The sequence below is a fragment of the Syngnathus leptorhynchus genome, chromosome 1 (genome assembly GCF_054491065.1).
Source record: "Syngnathus leptorhynchus isolate UIUO chromosome 1, UIUO_Slep, whole genome shotgun sequence".
Taxonomy (NCBI): domain Eukaryota; kingdom Metazoa; phylum Chordata; class Actinopteri; order Syngnathiformes; family Syngnathidae; genus Syngnathus; species Syngnathus leptorhynchus.
The window spans coordinates 24,967,511-24,989,145 of NC_141195.1; the positions used below are offsets into that span (position 1 = coordinate 24,967,511).

General features: G+C 45.4%; 1 protein-coding gene across 3 annotated transcripts; it reads left to right on the plus strand.

Annotated features, from left to right (window-relative positions):
• The first annotated feature begins 203 nt into the window (after nucleotides 1-203).
• On the plus strand, nucleotides 204-21,042 carry LOC147062992 (uncharacterized). Of its 3 annotated transcripts, XM_085924330.1 has the most exons (18): nucleotides 204-262; nucleotides 8,736-8,790; nucleotides 11,444-11,622; nucleotides 11,781-11,855; nucleotides 12,693-12,860; nucleotides 13,356-14,471; nucleotides 15,446-15,601; nucleotides 15,678-15,797; nucleotides 16,258-16,310; nucleotides 16,835-17,011; nucleotides 17,074-17,191; nucleotides 17,643-17,699; nucleotides 17,839-18,146; nucleotides 18,617-18,709; nucleotides 18,956-19,048; nucleotides 19,536-19,617; nucleotides 19,689-19,801; nucleotides 19,998-21,042. In XM_085924330.1, exons 3-18 carry the CDS (start codon nucleotides 11,490-11,492, stop codon nucleotides 20,199-20,201), a joined length of 3,066 nt encoding a protein of 1,021 aa, XP_085780456.1. In that variant the 5' UTR covers nucleotides 204-262; nucleotides 8,736-8,790; nucleotides 11,444-11,489; the 3' UTR covers nucleotides 20,202-21,042. The 3 variants fall into 3 exon arrangements, with proteins under 3 accessions (XP_085780456.1, XP_085780439.1, XP_085780448.1); XM_085924313.1 differs by lacking the exons at nucleotides 13,356-14,471; nucleotides 15,446-15,601; nucleotides 15,678-15,797; nucleotides 18,617-18,709; XM_085924322.1 differs by lacking the exons at nucleotides 13,356-14,471; nucleotides 15,446-15,601; nucleotides 15,678-15,797; nucleotides 17,643-17,699; nucleotides 18,617-18,709.
• The last annotated feature ends 593 nt before the right edge of the window (nucleotides 21,043-21,635 follow it).

Below are 21,635 nucleotides of genomic sequence, written 5' to 3' on the forward strand. Positions count from 1 at the left end.
TTCAAATCACCACAAGCAGTCGCCAATTTGTATCCGACCCCCCCCCCCCCCCCCCGGCGGCGGCAGCGGCGGCGAGGGCTTTTAGTGCGATGGCCTTGCCCCATTCGTGCCGCACTTACGGTAAAGATCGTCTCTGCGGTGGGAGGGGCCACAGGGCCCAACAACAGCGCTCATTGTCGGCTGCAGCACTGAGCACTCCCCCTTTGTGATTCGCCCAACTCCGTCCCTCCGCTCCGCTTGTGCCGCACTGCCGAAAGCGCAGGTAAGAAACCTCCTAACCTTTGTGTTCACTGCGCCAATTCGTCAAAGATTGCTTTTGGACTCATCTGTTGCAGCAATAGAAGATGATGATAAAAGTTTTGGCCAATTGTCATGAAGAAATATTGGCAGCGTGCAACAATGTGTTCATTGGAAGTTGCCACATTATCTGCAAATTAATCAAGGATGGCGTTTAGTCAAGTGCTCATTTGGCGTGGATGGACGAATGGATGGATGGATGGATGAATGGATGCGCGTCTTGCTTGCTTTTTGCGCAGTCGCGGCAGCCCGCAGCCGACCGACCGGCGGGCGGGCCAGCCGGCCGGCGCCTTTTGTTCTGCTCCACGCCTGCAAGGTGTTGAAAGCGGCGTATTTCCCAGACAGACATGGAAGCTGAAAATGGAAATGGGCGCATCATTGAAACGCAATTGACGTTTGGGCTCTTTTATGCTTCGTCATGTTTGGCTGTATTCGGCTCATTCATCCGAGCCGGCCTGTCGCATCTAATTGTCCTTGCATTTGGACCTGCCTCACCTTAATATTAGTCTCGGGGAAAAAAATATATATTTCCCCTTATACTATTTTTCATATTCGATTATTGTAATCATCAAATCATTCAGAAGCTGTCATGGATTTTATTTTTTATTGCATTTCCAATCTAATGAAGTCAAAATGTCAACTGGACATGTCTCCTCCCTCACTACCGCCCCAATGGGCAGAGATGGAGGTTTAAAAAGAAAAAGAAACATACTGTTATGAAAATAAATAAATAAATGGCCAACTGAAAATGTTTACGTTGACATTCCTCGACATACGCATTCCCATGCACCAGACAGATGTTGAATTTGTAGTGCAGCTGGCTTGTAGATCCTTCTGGCACGGTTCATGTCAAGGTCAAAGGCTTGGTACCATGGGACGTGTTGCGTGGTGTACCCTCAGCCAGTGTTCCAACATTTAAGGATGACGTCTTTCTTTCCTGCATGTGTGCCGTCCGTCCTTCAGTTGACAGGTTTCACCTACTTCTTTGTGAGGACACGCCCCTTTCAGAGCAGATTCCGTTGAATCGCTGGCAAGAGAGTAACAATGACCTCAGTTTCTTCAATTGAATTTTGTCTTTTGAATTAGAAATGTCAGTTTGGGATCAAGTAACCAAAGTCAGGCCATTGATTGCAAACATCTGCAGTTCTTGTCCGTTGTGTCATTTGGAGCAATTGAGGGCTCAGGATGTTTTCCGCCGGTTGTCCACGCCATGCTTTTTGCTCAACAGGTGTCTAACCGGAGCTGGCAGGGTGATTCTTTTCCACGATTAAGGCTTTAATCCACTTGACATACGTCACAGCGATGCAACCTGCTGTCCCTGCATATGGCGCTGTCAAATGCTCACGTTCCAACCTCAAAGTCATCTTCTAGCTTCAATGTTCTGGATCAGACTCTTCATCCGAAGACCATTGGGGATCCGGGACTCTCGTCTGGGGGTCGGCTGAAACGAGGCCTGACAGCCAGTGTCACATTGCATTCCTCACGGACGGTGCCCCTCAACAGAGAGGACACTCATCCGGGGGCATTCTTCTCCGCTTATTGGCATCTAATAATCGGATTCTGGCTGACCAATTAGGAGGAGTCTTTTATTTCAACAGGACAACATCACTGAGTTGCTATGTACAATATGTTCTTGTGTGCGCTCACGTACAAGATGATGACGTGGTCCGTCGTAAAATTTTCTTCTGAGGTTTGCCGGGGAAGAATGCTGGCAAGCGTGCCGTTGACGTCTTTCGGCTTCCGCCCCGTGCTATATACGCCCAGCTGTGTCAACTTTTTCTCCATTCTATACTTGAATTGTATGAGTTTACGGTGGCTAGCGAGACATCTGTCGCTAAGCCACTCCGGAGACCGCGGCTAGCTCGGCGTGTAGCGTCTCCGCGACGCAACACTGGGCCGTTATGACTTCCAGATGTGCTGCTGGTGGTTAAACTACACCATTGTTTGCTCCTCGTCCTCAAGCGTAGAGCGCTGATTGGTTTGCCCCGAGGAATGAATGAGCCCAATTGTTGGAGTAGCAAATGGGAATCTGGTTCATCAAAAGCTTTTATGTTTTTTTACATCTCAATGAGCGTCAGAAATGTAATACCGGAGGAGAAAATGGACTCTCGGGGCTTGACACGGTTGAAGCATCCCTCAAATGGACCTTGGGTAGTATCCAAGCTAACTCATGGATCCATAGGAACCTGGGATACAGTAGATGTGTCAAGCCAGCGTGACGGCGAGGAGCAGATGGACTGAACGCGACGGTCCAGCTGCCGAGTGTGCGCGAACCACCCCCGACCACCACCGGCAGCCGGCCCCTCCCTAATGGGATTAAAAACTTCCGTTCTGAGGTATCTGTGAGGAAAAACCGGGTTTGGCGGGAATGGAAAGATCTCCGAGAGCCTGACATTTGCTGCAAGTTTGTGAATCTGAGCCTTGTGGTGTGTTGTTTACTGCCCTGCGAGTGCAGCGAGCGAAGGGGCCCTTTCTCCAAGGCAACCCCTGCCATGGAAACCAGCCCCTGAAAAGAATGACCATCATGTATTCCTTCAGCCTGTGGCGCTCCTCACCTGCTCGCTACTGAGCAGCCCCAAAAGCTTATTTCCACATGGAACCCCCCAAGTGGGACTCAACCTTTGACCTGAGAACACCACAGTAATTGGCGTTACCATGGTGATAATTGTCTGTTCTGGAGCCAACAAGTGTGGACTCTGTTCAATTCATTTTTTTTTTTTTCCTCACTCGGGCTGGTCTCACAGGACATCGAGGGTGGGGGTTGTGTGGTGGTCTGTTGGGACTTGACAGTCTTAGTTTGGCTCATTAAATCTGCTCATAAATCCCACATTGGCATTGTTTTGCAGTTTGGACAGATGTGAACGACCTCTAAGGAAGGACGCCGTCTCTCTCTCTCTCTCTCTCTCTCTCTCTCTCTCTCTCTCTCTCTCTCTTTCTCTCTCTCGCTCTCCCGGTGAGGAGTTCAAAAATGCTGAGTCCCGAATCCCAAATCCTTCCCCGTATGATTTTTATGATTTGATTTTCTGGGATTTTTTTTTTTTCTCATCCCTATCTTTCAGAACAGGTAGTACATCTTTCCAAACGAACGTACAATTGGACTTGATTGAGGGCATAACAGACTTCAAAAGTTTGTGCTCCAGCGCGATGTTATCTATTGTAATGTCTACGGGAGCGCCATGGTTCTCTCAGACGTGTTTGTCAAGGCCACAAGCTTTTCCCGCTTTTGCCGTGGACACGCCACGGGATGCCAATTATTGATTGGTGTCTCTCCAGAGCGTCCCCCTGGCGGATCTGCATGCTAATCCACTGCCATCTGCTTTTTCCACCCAAGAAGAAAGCTGCATGAGGCCTCAATGTCCTCCCCTGAGAATTACCTTTGCATAAATCCAAAGTGCCTCCCTCCCTCACCCTCTGGATTTCTTCCTTGGTTCACTCGCCGAAAGAAGTAAAGTCTCCATCAAAGTGTCATGGAACTTGGCACAATGGAGCGCTTTTTCTGCCTGAGCGCGAATCAATAGAAGCGGACAAGATTTACGCACGACGTATCAGGGCCCCCACTTTGCGTGAGTGGCCGGGATCCTCAATGATGGCCAGTCCTGAAAGTGCCGTAGTTAACTTGGCTCTGATGTTTTGGTGCACTATGACACGGAAGCCATGTTGTTGTTGTTTTTTTTCTTGTTGCTTTGTATTCTGTTAAAAGTGTGGTATGCGGGCCACTAATTCAGAGACAAGGCCAAGACAGGGAAGAAAATGGTTGATCAAATCTAATCATTTGAATGCATTCACTGCATATCATGCATTTTAAAAGCTGCTGAAGGACCGAGTACAGGAAGTCATGGTGGCCAAGCTTCAGCTGTCCATTGCAGTATCACTTAGGCTAATTGTGCACTTACTGTAGTTGCTTCCTGTGCATAATGATAAGATGTAATGCATTTAGTGTCGATGCCATTAAAATACTGCGTCCCGGGAATAGAAACTCTGTAGAGAATATAAAAACGACACTTCGTAAAAACTACTTGTGTCGGCTCTGATTGAGAAAATTCATGTCCATCCTAAAGCCAAGCGCAACATTCTAAAATACAGGTGTGTGAAATGTTACTATTGTGGGACCCAAAAAGACAAATTTGATATCAAACCAATTTTCCTGTAAGAAAGAATGGAAAGAGATCACTCATTCCAGAGGCAAACCGCTGCCTTCATAAATCCTTCAAGTCAACTCCAACATTTTCTTTACCATATGTGTCCCTACAAGTGTCAACACAAAATTCTGATGATGATTTGTTTGTGGAATCTGAATGAAACAGGCAAAATCCTACTGTTTTGATCCATCTCAGGGGGCGGCCATTTTGCCACTTGCTGTCGACTGAAAATGACATCACAGTTGCCTCCCAGGTTGCAACCAATCCCGGCTCAGCTTCAGAAAAACGGTGAGCCGTGATTGGTTGGCAAAATGGCCGCCCCCTGGGATGGATCCAAACAGTTGGATTTTGTCTCTTGACTTCATATTCCCCGAATGAAACATTAATCATAACACAATGTTTCAACCAGTTTTTCTTGAATAAACTGTAAATCCAATGTTAATACTAACATTACTCTGACCTGGATGATAAACACAGACAAGATAGATTGTTTCAATCTTTTTTTTCCAGCATTAGTTGGCAAGAATATGTTTGAATGACTGTATTATTTGTTCACACTGAGGTCCTGAAAGAGGTGCGACAGAGAGCCAGTGTTCCCTGAGGTTTCTTCACAGTAGCCGGCCGTGTTTGAGTTTGGCACAGGGCGGCTTTAGAATGCGAGGCTACACCCTGTGGCATTTGGAATATTTAAGAGGCCAGAAAAGCTCTTCATAATGACATCACAGCCTTGGAAGAAAAACAAAAAATGGTGCCGTACTGTGATCTTCAGTATGCACGCAATACATTTCAAATGAGATGATCAAAAAGAATACCTGCCATCTTTTTAAAAATACATTCTTTCATTTGCCATTTCTGTGAATAACACGCTTGACGAGCTTGTGTCGTGAGCTTAGCCGCCACCTCTGTGTTATTGCCAAAACGTCCGATTGCGAGGTCAAGGTCTGGCCAGACGCCATTAAAGTGTGCCGATATAATCAGGACAAGGGCGTACACAACTTTTCAAGTTGAGCAAAATGTCGTTCAATGACGCTCCCAAATCTTGCGATTTTGAAAAGCTAAACAAAAATATAATCAAGCTTGCAGCCTTCCTGCTATCTCTAGCGAGCCTCTGTTCCAGACCTACCAGTCATAAGAAAAATCACATAAAGTGACATTTCATTCTAGTTTTACTCTTCTTTCTCAAAGCACCTTATTCCGTCATCATCTATTGCTTAGCGCTTCTCCTCTTTCTGTCTAAAAATGGGAGACTATTGTATAACGTCCAAAGCTCTCGTGCGCTTCTCCGAGTAAGAGTCAAAGTGAGACATCAACAATACATTGAAATCCCAACATAATTCCAACCGTGTTCTTTCTGCTTGTTATAAACAGAACTTGGTACTTCTAAACAGAAAGTGACTTGCAGGAGAAGTGATGACGTCACGTGACGTGTCAGCAGCAGCAGCAGAGGCTCGCTGATGCTGACAATGACGAGAGACTCCTTCCTCTCCTTTTTGCATGTCACCCAAGATTCTTCTCATCATTATTTCAGTACGGAAACAGTACCGCTACTTTCTGAGACATTTGTTGTTTGATATATAACACATTCCGTCAGAGGGCCATCGTATATTAAATACGCTATATCGAAATCATGAAATCAGACATGGTTCAAATATTTTAAAACGATGCATGGTAGTAGAAATTGCTCGTGATATTTGTCGTTTTTAAAAGTGAAGACAATTTGCAATTTTAGTATTGACACATGAAGCACAATTTGTCTTGGCGGGCCACATATAATGATGTGGCGGGCCGTATCTGGCCCCCTGGCCTTGAGTTTGACACCTATGATATTGACTGGCACTCATTTAATTTTTGACTCATGAAGAGAAGGTCTGCTTTTTTTTTGGTCTCAGTTCATTCGGATTGTGCTTCACAGAAAACTAAAGGTTTTCATTTCCTGTGCTACTAATAAGCATTGAAGCAGGCCTGTTTTCTTGATCGCCCCCCCCCCCCTCCCCCTCTCTCTCTTCCCTCAGCCATCTTCTTCCCTCAGCGCTTTTGTCTCGCCACATTCGGCCGTGACTGCAAATGAGCTTGGGGACGGAGCAATTGTTTGGCTGACAAGATGCACTCGTCGGTAAACGTCCCAAGAAGCTCAAAAACAGAATCTCACGTAGAAGATCGAATTTACTCATGGAAATTCTTGGCTAGCTTGGAGCTGGATTCACGTGCCCCACAAACACACTTGCTTTTGACCTAGTGAAGCTCTCATCTCATCCCATCCCATCCCATCCCCCGATAGCGGTTGTGCAGCCATTTGTGTTTTGCTTTGCACGTTTCATCTCATCTCTTCTTTTCTTTTCATCTCTCCCTCCCCCAAATACAAACATAAGGGATCACTCCCAGCAGATGTTAGGAGGACCCTATTTACTGCACGGATTATTTTGGCGATTTCATTTCTATTGGAATTGATTGGAACAGATTTTGCTGACATATGAATGACAAAGTTGTGCCGTATTTATTTCAACATCCAGAGGAAGCATGATGCCATATCATGATGCCCCCATCAACAGCGTGGTTTACTCTCTAGTCTTTCTTTGCTGCCGGCCCAGCGACCTTTCCGACGGCGGCCATGACTCAGCGAGCGGCGGATGGTGGCATGCGGGCCTTTGACGGCGAGCCAAGCGTGGCCGCCGCTCAAGGGAAGGATGTTGTTTTGGAGTCAACACCGCTGCTTGTTCTTGTCACTCGGGTTCAAATCTGAATTGGAAAGTTGAATGCGGTTGTTGCTAGCATGAGAGCGTGCATGTGCAAATTCCAAGGAAGTGGAATCCTGGCTGGCTATTACTCGGCTCATTAATTGAATGCGTGACAGAAATCGATCTTTAGTGACCAACAGGTGAGCTACCACGTAGCTTAGCATGCCGGGCTTTTAGAATCATAGATGAAGTTGGTTGTTATCAAATGGAATCAAGTCAAAGTCCATTTGTGGCTTTCACAAGTTGTCCCAAATCCTTACATGATTGACTTAAGTCTGTCATGTGACTTCAATCCTCCTCTGCCTCTCATTGAAATGCAACGAGAAAAGCGGAACTGTCTAGCGTGTGGAGAGTGTAATTCATGTGTAACGTTAACACTTGACGCTGCCCTGCAACCGTTGCGGCAGGGCAGTGACGGCTTGCAGCATGTTCAAAGTCCTCATGGCACACACCAAAAGTTTTCTTTTTTTTTTTCTCAAGTATCTATTTCTGCAGCAGCTATTGCGTTGTTGTTTTCCTTAGACAATATGATTCTATGTATCATCTATATCCCATGCAGTATCTCTAATTTGGGATTTGGAGCACAGCTCCAATCAAAAACACACACACACACACACACAGATTGTGCCTATTGGCAGGCGAGGTTTATCAAGCTGCGCAGATTCATTTCCTGTGTCTCCAATGATCAAGTCAAATCTGAGGATTAGGCCAGTTCCCGAAAATCCAGCCCTCCCTCCCCTCCCTCGTGTTGCCCCCATATATCCTGGTACGCTTTGCTCCACGAGGGTCAAGATGAGGAGCAAAAATCAGCGTTCTTCCTTCCCAGGGACTCGGGAGGAAGTGTGTGTTTATTTAACCTCGTAGTCATGCACTTTCAAACCGAGACGGGCTTTGGAGTTCATGAGGAGCTGATAAGACATTATCAGTAGCAGCAGATGATTTTGCTCACAAATGATTTTTCAGAATTTTGGGGGTTTTCAATATTATGTAAGGACGATTGGATTCTGTTGACTTTCCATTTGTGTCATATGTTTTGCTTTTCTCTTTTACCACAAAAATGGAAATATTGGCGAAACTATTTGCGCTTCACAGTCACTGTTTGTATTGACTCTGTGAAGCGCAGCAGGATACGACATCCTGACTGAAACACGCAAATGTGTCTTAAGCTTGAAATCATCACTCTCGCACAGCCACAATGGCCACTTCCAAGAACTTTACAAATCATCAAAACAACTCCACAGTGGATTCCAAGCAACGGATTGTAATGCTTGTGATTGCCGGGTCTTATAAAAAAAAAAAAAATCCCTTTAGGAAAGTCATGAATGAATATATATATATATATATATATATATATATATATATATATATATTTATTTATTTATTTATTTATTTATTTATTTATTTTTATTTACTTAGATATATGACAATGACAATTTGTGCAGTTTTCCTAACACATTTTCTTTTCTTTTTTTGGGGGGTTTATTAATTTATATATGACTCTGACAATTTGTGCAGTTTTCCTAACACATTTTCTGCTTTTTTTTTTTCTCCGTCCTCCTCTCAGAGCACATCCAAGCAGACGCGTCAGCATCGTTGGTGCAGGCAGCTCTTTGAGTCTGGTAAGCTCTCACAAAGTTTTGGATCAAACGTGGATGTTTGCACGTCTCATTATAATTTCATGTTCACCTATTGGTGGGGTGACCCTCCCTCCGTTATTGCTTTTCAGCCATGTGATGGCATCTTGGGGCCTAAGTGACTTGAGCTTGACGTAGACAAAAGTAGTCCTTTGGCACCTTGTTGTCACATCTATAGGCAATTACAGAAGCGTATCAAACTTTTTGAGAAGGTGTCAATTATTGGCCAATTTTCACTTGTTCCCGTACAAGCAAGGGAGGGATTCCCTCCCCGCCGGGATTTGTTGCTGTTTGTCATTAGGATGGCAAACTCCCGCTCGTACACGCAGGAGTCTGCAAGTCTCGTTCGTACGAGCTCTCCTGGCACTTTGTCCCGTCGTTGAAGTTATTTCGGTCCGAACCAAAGTCTGCATAGGACGGGGGGAAAAAAAAAAAAAAAAGAAAAGCGTCTGGAACGCTGCCAGACGGTATATGTTGCACTACTTGGACATTTCACACTCGCTTTTCCCATGACTCATTTAAGTGGCTGCCAGATTAGTCCTGCCATTCATGGAGACGGGAAGTTAAGGAGGGGTGGGGGGGGGGGGTCTTGCTTGGAGAACAAGAAGATATTTATGACCAGCACAAAGTGGTGGTTTCCTGCCGTCTAATAACTTGAAGCTTTTGTTTTGAGCTGCACAGCAGGAAACTACGTGCACGTGCTTCTCATTCAAATGAAAGGCCTTATACAACCAAGGAGCCTGATGGCTAGACTGGACTTAGATGACATCAGATGTTTCAAAAGAATCAATATTGGCGCTAGCTGGTCAAAATAGAATGAATCTTACCTGTGCTTCATGTGAAAATATGATTGGCAATATTGCTTAAGCACGCCGCGGTATAAAACATAATCGATGACGAGCATCTCGAAATGTGTGTATTTATTGATGGATTAAAGCAGATCGCCTCCCATTTGTCAGCAAAGAGGCCCACAGCATCCACTGACCTATTTCCGTATCCATCACTGTGCTGCCAGCAGCATCCTCTGCTGACCACAACAGCCCCTCCCTTTTGCCGCCCATCACCATGGAAACGCTGACATCATTGTGGGTGGGGCTAATAAGAAGCCGCAGGCTTAGGCACAATCCACCAGTCACCGCACAGATCCAATTCATCTCTAATTTGCTTCTTTGGATACTATTAACCCTTTTAAAGCAAAATAGAATAGCATTTAAATGCCGCCACATCTCTTGTCCAAAATCGATCACAATTAACTCAATCGATTTGAATCAAAATGTATTTATTTTGCTGATTATCATCGCTCAAAGGGAAAATGAATGTACAAAAATGGTAGTGCGATGGTGACATAAATGACTTTAGATTTTGTAAGTGTCGATTATTTTGTGTTTATGACGATGAAGTGCAAATGACAAATCAATGGCCAAAAGAAGCTGCAGCAAAGGAGTCTAGGCCATAGGTGGGTGTCAAACCCAAGGCCCGGGGGCCAGCTACGGCCCGTCACATCATTTTATGTGGCCTACCAAGACAACCACAAATTGTCTTCACTTCAAAAAATACAGATATAAATTTAGAATTTATTTATACATTTTTACTTGTCTCTAATTTCAAAAGTCGTTCTTTATCACTTTGTTTAAAAGGATGACAAATGTAGATGAAAATATGTGAACACACACACGAGCATGAGCACAGGAAGGATGAAAGCAAGGTTGGCCTAGTGAGACACCCTGCCAGAGATCCCCCCCCCCCCCCCCCCGCTAAATAGATGGTGACATTCCAATGTCGCCAGCACTTTGTGGAGACGTGACGAGTGACCCAGATAAGGGCGGGGTGGGGTTGAGAGGGAGGGAGGTGAGGTTGGATTAGGGTCACTGCGGGCGGGGCACGAAGGTAAGGTTGAGCACAGCGCGTGCATAAACCAAAGGAGGACACCTGCCTGCCCTCCTGTCTGTCTGCCTGTCTGTCTGCTGGATCAGGTTTAAAGCTTGATTGAGCGTGATGACTCTTTTTTTTCCTCTTTTTTTTTTTAAATGGCACCTGTGATCAGGTCATATTAGCCGGATGGTGGCCTTTTCTTTCTGGAATGTTCCCCGCTTAAGTTATGATTGATAGTATGGCTTTTATTTCTCAAATTATGATGATTTTTATTTCATAGAATGACAATGAAGGCCTCTTTTCACTGCAGTGGGAATTTTGTCATGAAAGGAAATATTTGTATTGCAAAATCTTGGAGTGCATTTGTGGGAATTTGTGCCTTTATTGTCCTCGCTTTGCCTATTGGGTCACGGTCATGCTATTGCATATGCAAAAAAAAAAAAAAAAAATCCGATATCGTTGCTGTGACAACGAGAGGGCTGCTGTGCCATGCGTTGCACTTTAGATGGCAGAACGGTATGGTCTGCCGGACCTTCTCCGGTTGCCATAGCGACCCTTCTTATCAGTATTCAGTCATGAGAGGACAGGAGAGGTCTGCTTGTTTGTTTTGTCTGCTCCAATGCACCTTGTTGCTATTATTTGCTAAGCCTTGAAAACAGCTGTGGAGCTTAAGTCAAGTTCATCTGTTCTTTCAAAGTCTTGATGAGAAAAGACAAGAGATTTGAAGTAAGCTCATTCTTAAAGGTGTCAATCAATCTGTTTGCAGGTGGCCCATCTCCAGCAAGGCAAGGCAAGGCAAAGCTAGGCAAGGCATGGCAGACAGTCGGCAGCCGGACCATCACTGGGCCTCCGACGGCCAGGAGAACGGCCAGAACGGCTACTCGGCCTACGGGTACCATGAGAACGGATTCCACGGCGGAGCGGCCGCGCAGCCCAACGCAACAGGTACGAAGTTTTGGAACCTTCCGCGGAAAGCTGTGTCTGTGGCCTACGTGTGTGGTGCTATCAGGTCTCACGTCACCCGCTGCCGCCGCCGCCGCCTTGTCCTGGACTTCCTCCCGCCCGTGTCTTGTCAGTGTGTGTGTCTCTTTCTCCCTCCACAGTGGATGACTCAGCCAATTTGCCTCCCTCCCCTCCTCCCTCTCCATCCGCTCAGCAGATTGGGCCGGCGCCACAAGGTATACCCAATGCACACTTTTTAGGCTACGCCGCCGCCGCCGCAAATGGTGGCGAGAGTCAACCCGAGCCATGATGTCAGACACGACTGCGCCGTGTCAAAGCCGAGATGTTTACACTCACAACTTGACAATTGTCTCCGGGCCACATTTTCCCGAGCATTTCTATGTTGCATGCAATCACCCAAATCCGCCAGTCAAACCGCATTGGTGGTTTTTGCCCCTTGCTTTGCGTTAAATTTGAATGCCCTGGACATTTATGCAAAACACCACATCAGCATTGCAATATTTGGAATCATAGTTTGAGTGCACATAACAAGAAAAAGAATGTTTGATTTTTTTTTATCATAATAGTAACAATGATATCAATAATAATAATGAATAGTCCCACATAGTGTGACTTGAGCTGACTTTGGGCAGGAGGCCCAAAGTGATTGGCAGCCAATCACAGGGCAGATACAATATAAAGAAAGAACCAATCACAGCTAAGGACAATTTAGACGTCGATACATATTTTTGAATGTTGCAGGAAACCAAAGTACATAGAGAAAAGCTAGGCAAGCACGGAGATACTAACATGCTAACTCCACAGAAGAGACCTCCAACTATGGAGCTGCGAGGTAGAACCATTTGTTGGAAAATGTCATATCTCCTTTCATTTCAACATTACACAAAGACGCCACTCTCCTTCCTATTCTTGGCAAGATTTTTCTCCGTATCCACTCGTTGTTGGTTTGTTTGCATCACATGTGTCTCCATCCTAGATCCAAATGTCTTGTGACCCCAATTCCCTCCATGTCTCAACCTGCCCACCCCACCCCCCCTCCCTTCTTTGAGAAGATAAAGTAGAACCTGTCAGTGCTTTCTCTGCGGAGGATGAGGATGAGCAGGAGGAAGTGACATATGGGCAAGCGGGCACCTCGCTCTTAGAGCAGAAAGATTTGCTAGCCCAAGCTCAGACACCTGAGCTGCAAAACGGAGGAAGTCGTCACAGTCCTTCAAAAGCAGGTTTGTCGGGGGCCACGTGCAAAAGGGGTGACTCCTCCTTTCTGAGCGTGTGCATGTGTGTGATTGGGACAACCCAAATCATTTCTTGCTTCCTTCCTGCAGCTTTCTTGCAGCTCCTCCATCCTTATGATTTGGTGCTCTTGTCGGACTTTGTGTGTTGCCAGCTACATTGCAAATGCAATTTGCACTTTTTTAGATTTGCTGTGCAAACTTGCACATGAAACAAATATCCAAGGAAAAACACATCATGGGGGGGGGGGGAAACAAAAGTTGAATGACTTTTTTTTGGTCAAGCCACTTGCATTGCAATAGGAATTGAATGATTTGGGCACGCCTTTCCTTTTTTTGTCATCATGGCTTCATTTCACTAGCTGCTGCGACAATGGAGAGCGACGGCTTGTGCGCTTGGCTGTGGTTGCCCAGCTTCTTGTGGCTGCTGCTGCTGCTTCTTCAAGTTGACATGACAAAGTCGTACAGTGTCCTCCCAACTTACAGCCCCACTCCAAGAAAAGACCAAAAAGGAGACGCGAGAGGAAAGCCACCAAGTAATTTCACAATCTGGTGCAGAGGTCAAAGCTGATACGGGCTCGGGCTCCAAAAGCTACTTTAAGTTGGTCACCACGTCTGAAGAGAATGAAGATGAAGCGGAGGGACAGAAATCCATTCCTGAATACTTGTGTCCTGTCCCTGGAAGATTTTTATCCAAACTCACCCTTGGAGAGCAAACGATGGGTGAAGCCTTTAACGAATATTCTGCCCCCATGCCTTCTCCCGAGGACTCTTCTTACCCTTTGATGGATTTTCAAATCAACAACCTTGGAGATCAAACAATCGATAATAAAGTATCTCATCTTGGAATATCGCAAAAATCACCTTCACGGGCAAAGATACTAGAAAAAGCTGTGACCAGTGGAATGAAACCAGATCGCCTCAGAATCCCCAAAATTGGTCTGATGGTTCCCTTGGGGAACGCTCTACCAGGTGACATCAAGATACCAACCATTCCTGAAGTAGACATTGAAAAAGACCCTTCAAGGGAAGCCTCTCCTGTCCCACCAGACACTCCCTTCATCTTCACATCGACAGAAAGTGAGAAACAAGATTGCAAGAAGTCGCTCGGTGATCCCGGGACACCGGCAAGGTCAGAAACGAGAAGAAAGGAAGGGATCCCCCAAGCCCAAAAGCCCTCTGATGGAACGAGTGCACTCTACTTACAGGAAGGCTCACCAAAGCCGCAATTTCCCTCTCCAGTCATAATTATACCTCAAGCGCAAGTGGAAGAAGAGGATGACCGAGAGGTCGCTGAAGACCTCAGATGTGATGCTGATGGGCTCCCCAAAGTGGATCTGAAGGAGCCACAACTGGGTCAGGCGATCCAGGAAAATAACTGTGTCGGGCAAACTAAGAGCCATTCAAGCAGCCCCGCCGCCGCATGTTCTGATGAGGACCGTCAAGGTGATCCAACTGAAATAAGAGAGGAGAAGAAGACTAGTATGCACTCATCCGTGGAGATAGGTCAAAAGATAGAAGACTCCAGTCAAGCTTCTATTGATGAATCTCCAGCAGATGTCTCCATCTGTGACACAGACAGTAGCTGGATTGATTCAAAAGGTACCCAGAATGAATATTTGACCAAATACTGTGGAACCTCAAAGGTCAAAAGATGCCCTTTGTACCATTTTTTTTAATTGCATTATTAAAAGCCATTGTGAGGAAAGAAAAAAAAAAGTGCACTTCATATTGAGCGCAACTTGACAGCAAAGGAATGGAAGTGCCATTTCAAGCCATGAAAATGAACTCTGAGCAATACTCTGGGTTGCTTTATTATTTTTTAAAGGAACATTTTAGCACGGAGCGCAAACTGAAATGATTTACTTACACTGGTTAAGACGCTGACACTGGTCTGGTTAAGACTATTACTGCCAGAGATCTTCATCAGTCATCAATCCCATCAAATCCTTGAAGAACCTTTTCTTATCATAAACTTTATAATAATTTATATAATAATAATTTAATCATCTTTCTAATAAACCTATCATGCTTTATTAATTGCAATGTGGCGGCTCGGTGGCCTCACAGTTAGGAGGGTGCGGGTTCGATTCCACCTCCGGCCCTCCCCTGTGTGGAGTTTGCATGTTCTCCCCGTGTCCGCGTGGGTTTTCTCCGGGCACTCCGGTTTCCTCCCCAAAAACATGCTTGGTAGGCCGATTGAAGACTCCAAATTGTCCCTAGGTGTGAGTGCGAGTGCGAATGGTTGTTCGTCTCTGTGTGCCCTGCGATTGGTTGGCGACCAGTTCAGGGTGTCCCCCGCCTACTGCCCGATGACGGCTGGGATAGGCTCCAGCACGCCCGCGACCCCCGTGGGGACTAAGCGGTTCACAAAATGAATGAATGAATAATTGCAATGTGGCAAGAAACCAAAGTACAGATCAAAACAAGCTCAAGAAGACTAGTCGAGCCAAAAGTCCCTAAGATACCAGTTTCTTTCTAATTCTAAGTTTGGCCTGAGAGGTTCCACTCTATTTGATATCTGAAAAGCTAGCAGTGTGGAGAACCGGTTCCTTTTTGATGCCTCTCCACTGCAGATGACGACAAAACTATCATGACAAAGCAAATCAGAACTTTCCCGCCAAGCGTACTCGGGGTGGACAAGCCCACTAAACGCTTCCCGGGCAGAGGAAGCAAAGTGTCCCGCAAAGGTCCCGGCTTTCGTCCAAAAGAGGAGACGAAGAAGAAAAAAGGTTACAAATTCCCCAAATTCGGCTTCAGACGTTGCAATGTGACTTTGACGTTAATTTTGTTTTTCCTCTCTGCTAGTCGCCACGGTGCGCAGGGCGGACCAGAATAAGGTCTCAGCCTTCCAGGCTCGAAAAAGTCTAGCCAGAGCTGTGGTCAAACATCCTCGGCCAGCTCTGCTTCACAGACGCAAAGCCGCAGGTGAACAATATTTGGCACCGTGGATAGAGAGAGCGCTGGCGCTGGATTGCTTTCAAAAGAGCTTCTGACATAAGATGGCCAAACAAACACAATTTAGGTGGTGGGAATATTCAGGACTGCTCTCTCTCTCTATTGGTGGCTTTTTTTCCTTTAAGCAGTTGCAGTGTGGCTGGCAACATCATTTTCATCATGGCACCTCCATAAGCTCTCCACTTCTGCTTCCTATTTAAGCTATCTTGCTGTGTTTATGCCGGGACAACGTGATGTTTGTTTTCGGGGCTGTTTTGGTCATGGAAATCGACTGACCTGGATGATGAGCGAGCGAGCTACCGCACTGTGGATTTCTGCTGATGCATCACTTTTGCATTTCAAGTCAATCCAATGTTTGAATCCTTCCACTCCCAAGTGACTCCTTTTGCTGTTTGACTTGATGATGAAAGAAAAATGGTTTTCTTTGCAGGTGTAGAAAGCTCTCAGCCCTTAAGTGTCCACCAGTCCAGGGAGAGACCCACCGTAAGTTACCCACCAATTTTTGCATGGTTGCATTTGTGTCTTGCATGCCAGCCTTTGTTCTCGCATCTGTCTCGGCAGAGAACATCTGTAAGCATCACGTTTGTGTGCATCTCATTCATTTGCATATAGCACTTTTTTACTGTTTCACTTTTTTACCGAGCTCGTTTTATCTCGCGCATCGTCAGGGAAGTCAAAATGATGAAATGTTTTTGTGGCCCATGACTTTGGATCGTAATTTAAATTTGACGCATTGACCTTTGGGAGCCAAAGTACTATTTTATCATTGGGATATAGCAAGCTAGCTAGCTAGCTAGCTCTATAGATGTAACTTTTGCCTCCCAATATTGTGATGAAATGGGGGGGAAAAAAAAAGAGTGTGGTCTGAAAGAAGGTACAACATGTTTGCAGTAAAGAGGGATGTTGTCAAAAATTCCATCAAATCCATAAATCGGCATATTTCATGTCCTCGTGATCACCTCATGTCATAATGTCTCCATCTGTTGCCATCCGTCTCCGCCACCCAGAGCCCCACGCGGCCCGTTCCGTTCAAACTGGCAATGCAGAGCCAGAGTCGTGATCAGCAATCCCCGCGGCCTGACTCCGCATGTAGCCTTAAACGGAGCCCCCAGGTGGAGGCGGTGCTTAGCGAGGCCCCGCCCACCTCGGCATGCTCCCGCACTGCCCCTCCGAAAAACATACAGGTAGCGTAGGTGAAAATCAACACACCTGCAATATGATTGTCAACTTGTGTTTTTGCGTTCAGGAGAGAACATACCGTAGTCCAGAGAAAAGGTCATCGCTCCCCAGGCCGTCCAAGTCACTGACCCGCCATCTTCCTGCGTCTGAACAAGAAGACAACAGCACCCCCTGCAGGCCAACCTGTAAGCTTTTGCCAATGTTTTATTGAACAAAGGCGCATCTTTTACTTTTTAAACATACCTTTTGATATAATGATGATTTCGTTTCGGTTGACTCAAAATTTGTAAGTAAATGTGAATCTTTATAGGAGAACATAAAAGCGATGGACTGCTGGAATTAAGGAAAGACACAAGTTGTCCAAATTAATCAATTGACAACTAATTGATTTTTCGATTAATCTATTCATATCATCGTTTACTTGTCCAAATCATCTAATAGCAACCCCTTAACAATAATTTTTCATTCTGACAGCTGCGCTTTTTGTGCCATTTTATTTGAACTGGTATTACTCATTTTACATGAATGTCAAATTGTGCCTTGGTTCAATAAAGGTTAGGAAAGATTGTTCAAAGTGATCACTCACCATATTTACCCATCCATCCCACGCCTCCTCCGCCTTTCTTCCTCCTTTAGCCATCAACACCGAGGCCAAGGGTGACAGCAGGTCTGGGAGGGGCCCTGGTATGGCAGGTAGTGCTCCTTTTAGCATCATCGCAACTTTCTAACACATTTTTTTGGGTTGACTGTTAGGTTGGCAGCTCCATCGTGACTTCAAATGTTCTTCTTATGTTCTGATGTGATCGTCATCATCTGGTTCCTTCCGCGACAGGCACGGACTCTGCACGTTCCTGGTCAGCTCGCAGCGGCACTTCGACCCCCGGATCGTCTGCGGTGACGCCCGGCACCCCCCCCAGTTACGCCCGCACCCCCGGCTCGCGCACCCCCGGCAGCCACACGCCCAAGTCCTTCAGCGTTCTCCAGGAAAAGAAGGTGGCCATCATCCGCACCCCGCCCAAGTCGCCGTCTTCAGCCCAGCGGCAGTTGAAGGTTCTCAACCAGCCCTTGCCTGACCTCAAGAATGTCAAGTCCAAGATTGGATCCATCGCCAACCTTAAACATCAACCCAAGGGTGGACAGGTAATTTTCCTATTTGGAAAAAAAATCATGAATAGAAATGCTTATGTCTTCTTCTATTCTGGATGAATATTGAATATTATTAAGAGTGTGTGTCTGGAATCCGAAACCCTGCAGCCCTTTCCGGTCCACTGCTCTTGTCCCTCCTTTGAGCCTCATTCTAACTTTCAAACTTCTCGTCTCTCCATTATTCAATTCTCGAAGATTTTTTTTTAAATAAAATATATATATGTTTGTGTGTGTGCATAGACATACACCAAGCAGTCCAGTATAGATGGCACTGTTTGCATTTTTTCCTCTCTTTTTTTGCTCATTGCTTCATTTCAAGTATTTTATTGATGAGGTATAACAAAAAAGCTATAAATACATATTAAAACTAAATGTTAAAACACATTGATCGATCATTGCACATTTGACATTGAGGCACACATAGATTTTTTTTTTTTTCTTCCTATTATTTCTTTTTGATCTAGGTGCAAATTTTAAACGAGAAGGTGGACTTCAGTCATGTTCAATCAAAGTGCGGCTCCAAGGATAATCTGAAGCACACGCCCAAAGGAGGCAATGTATGTACGGCTCTATCTTTTCTTGCTCTCTTCCTTCTCTCCTTTTATTCCGGGTCCTTCCATGACTCGGTGGGTTGCTCCATGAGCAGCCTGCTGGTGTGGTTTCACTGAGCTAGAAACAGCAACTCTGGCGGTGAGGATTTAAGAAATCCTTTCCAGGGGGGGAGGGGGAGGGGCTTCTCCGCAAGCCCAAAGCATACCACTTGGGTGGCCCGCTTGTCTGCATAAAAACCTTGTCATTCCCAGGTGATGATTCCGAGTGTTAAACTGGACTTTAGCCACGTGCAGGCTAAATGTGGCTCCCTGAACAAACTCCAGCACACCCCGGGTGGAGGAAATGTGAGTGGACGCAACAACAAAAAGTTTCTTTTGGAATATAAACATCTTTTTTTATACTAACATTATATATGATATACATAATGACGGACGTATATATAATATATTATATATGTATGAATATCTATATCTATGTATCATTATATAATGTATAAAAAGATGTTTATACATCACTAATATATATAAATATATATATGATACTATATTATAATATATATAATATTTATGCATGTTGTTTTTCATTCCTATTTTTTTAAACCTATTTTCAGTCTGCACAATACAAAATGTATAAACAAAGCACCACAGCTTCATTTCCCTTTCACACACTGGCATGGCCACCTCTTGTCTCAGTTGAGTACAAATTAATCTGAATTTATCCGCATGCATGTGGTGCCACCCCCGCCCGCGCTTATTGGGAGATCATCCCGCTATCATAGCGCCGCTGTAAACACAGAATGACACGGACACGACACGCCGTTGCTTCTTACAGGTCCAAATCCAGAGCAACAAAGTCGACTTGAGCCACATCACTTCCAAATGCGGCTCCATGTCCAACATTCACTACAGGCCAGGTAGAGATCCAAACGGAATCGCTTTGTCCCTCCCTCCCTCCGTCCGTCCTCATTCTGTCGTTGTCGTGCAGGCGGAGGCAACATTCGGATTGAGAATGTCAAGCTGGACTTTAAAGACAAAGCTCAACCCAAGATCGGCTCAATGGACAACGCCAGCCACATGCCGGGCGGTGGGAACGTGATGGTAAAAGTTTGCTTTTAATTGGCTTGTGTGTGAAAAAAAATTCATTCATTCATTTCGAGTCTTAAAAATAGTTTCATGGAAAATGCAACACCGTTTGGGAGTGGACAGAGAAAGTCCAATAAATGGAACTCGACTCTTATTTAACGTTGGGAGTCCAAAGTTTTTCCATCCTGAACGCTCGCAATGTCGTCATCAGATCGAGAGCCACAAGCTGAGCTTCCGCGAGACGGCCAAAGCCCGGGTGGACCACGGTGCTGAAATCGTCGTCACCCACTCCCCCGGGCTGGGGATAGGTGGCACCTCGCCCCCCTCCGACGGCAGCATCAACCAGCTGGATTCCCCGCAGCTCTCCACGCTGGCCCAAGATGTCACGGCCGCGCTGGCCAAGCAGGGCTTATGAGCAGCCCTCCGTTCCCTCCACGGTCCTCTCCAGACCCTCCACGGATCTTCTTTCCAGAAGCATTTCAAAAGAGAATCCTCCAATTACTGTTCATCCACTCCTTACACAAGTTACTGTTTTCTTCCTTCATTGGACTTTGGTGTATTTTAAAGAGAGCGTACGCGTCTGCTACAAGATTGTACAGCGAGGTTTTTTTTTTTTTTGTTTTCTGTTTTTAAGCATCGCCGCATTGCTCTTGCATGAGGACCACTCTTAAAGTAAACAGCGACTTAGAAAACTGTTTGAAACTGTGACAAAAGGAACTACTAGCTTCATATCGGAGAGTCTGATGAGCATGTGGGTTTGAAGTAATGCAGCATTGAAAGTCAAACGATTTGGTTGGTTTTACGATGTGCGGTGGTGACCTGTTGTATGTGTTTTTATATTTCTCCGTAGTTTTGTACATTGGCTGTGTACATTGATTTTTATTTCCTGCAAATGAATTCTCTGCTTTTTAAAGGTGGTTGAGTATGCCAAAAGGTTTTTTTCTTTTTGGAACAGAGAGAAAGGGAAAATGAAAGCGTGCTGTTTTGTATCTAAACATTTGCGTGTATGTGATTGAAGCAGTCCAAAAGTGAAGAGTGCATGGAAGGCGTGTGGCGCGCGGCTGGCTGGCTGTAATCATTTCAGAAGTGTTCTCGTGTGTTCTCCGCTCATTGTTGTGAATGTCCCGAGATGTCTGTTATCTGCCCTCCAGTGTTGATCTCCACCTGTGGATGTGTATTTAAAAAAAAAAAAAGAAACATGTTTGCAATGTTGTCATGGGTAAATGCTCACGTGGAAAACAATGACAAGGGAAATAAAGAAGACTAAAAGTACTTCACAGATAGCTTATGGTTTATTCGATGTTGGAGATGCATTTTGTGTCGACACGTACACCGACAAATCGTAATCATGTGAACGGTGTTGGGATGATGTCATAAGAGTGTAGTTTAACGATCTATATTGACAACTAATTATGTTGACGCATTCATGTTGGTCGTAGTTTGTAGTCAATCATCATACCGAGAGCTGTACGTCATATTTTTGTTTCACATAGTAAAACCTAAATATCAGTTCTCTTTGGGATGCAGGAATACAACCACAGATATAGACTTTAAAAATAAAACATTACTTTAGATTCATCTCATGTTAGCTCACTATTGCGCATATTAGGTTGTGGTGCATTTTTTTTTTAGGGGAGGGCACTGCCCCTGCCCCGGCCCCCCCTCTAGCTACGCCAGTGTACAGATGCAGCGTCTTCTTCGCCGCGTGCACGCAAACTCACGCGCACATCGACTTTCGGTGACCTTTTCGCTGTCGCTGTTGATGGGCGGTTCTAAAATCTCATCCGACCCCCCTCCGCTCCTCCCCCTCCCCTTCCTCCCTCCCTCCCTCCCTCCCTCCCTCCCTCCA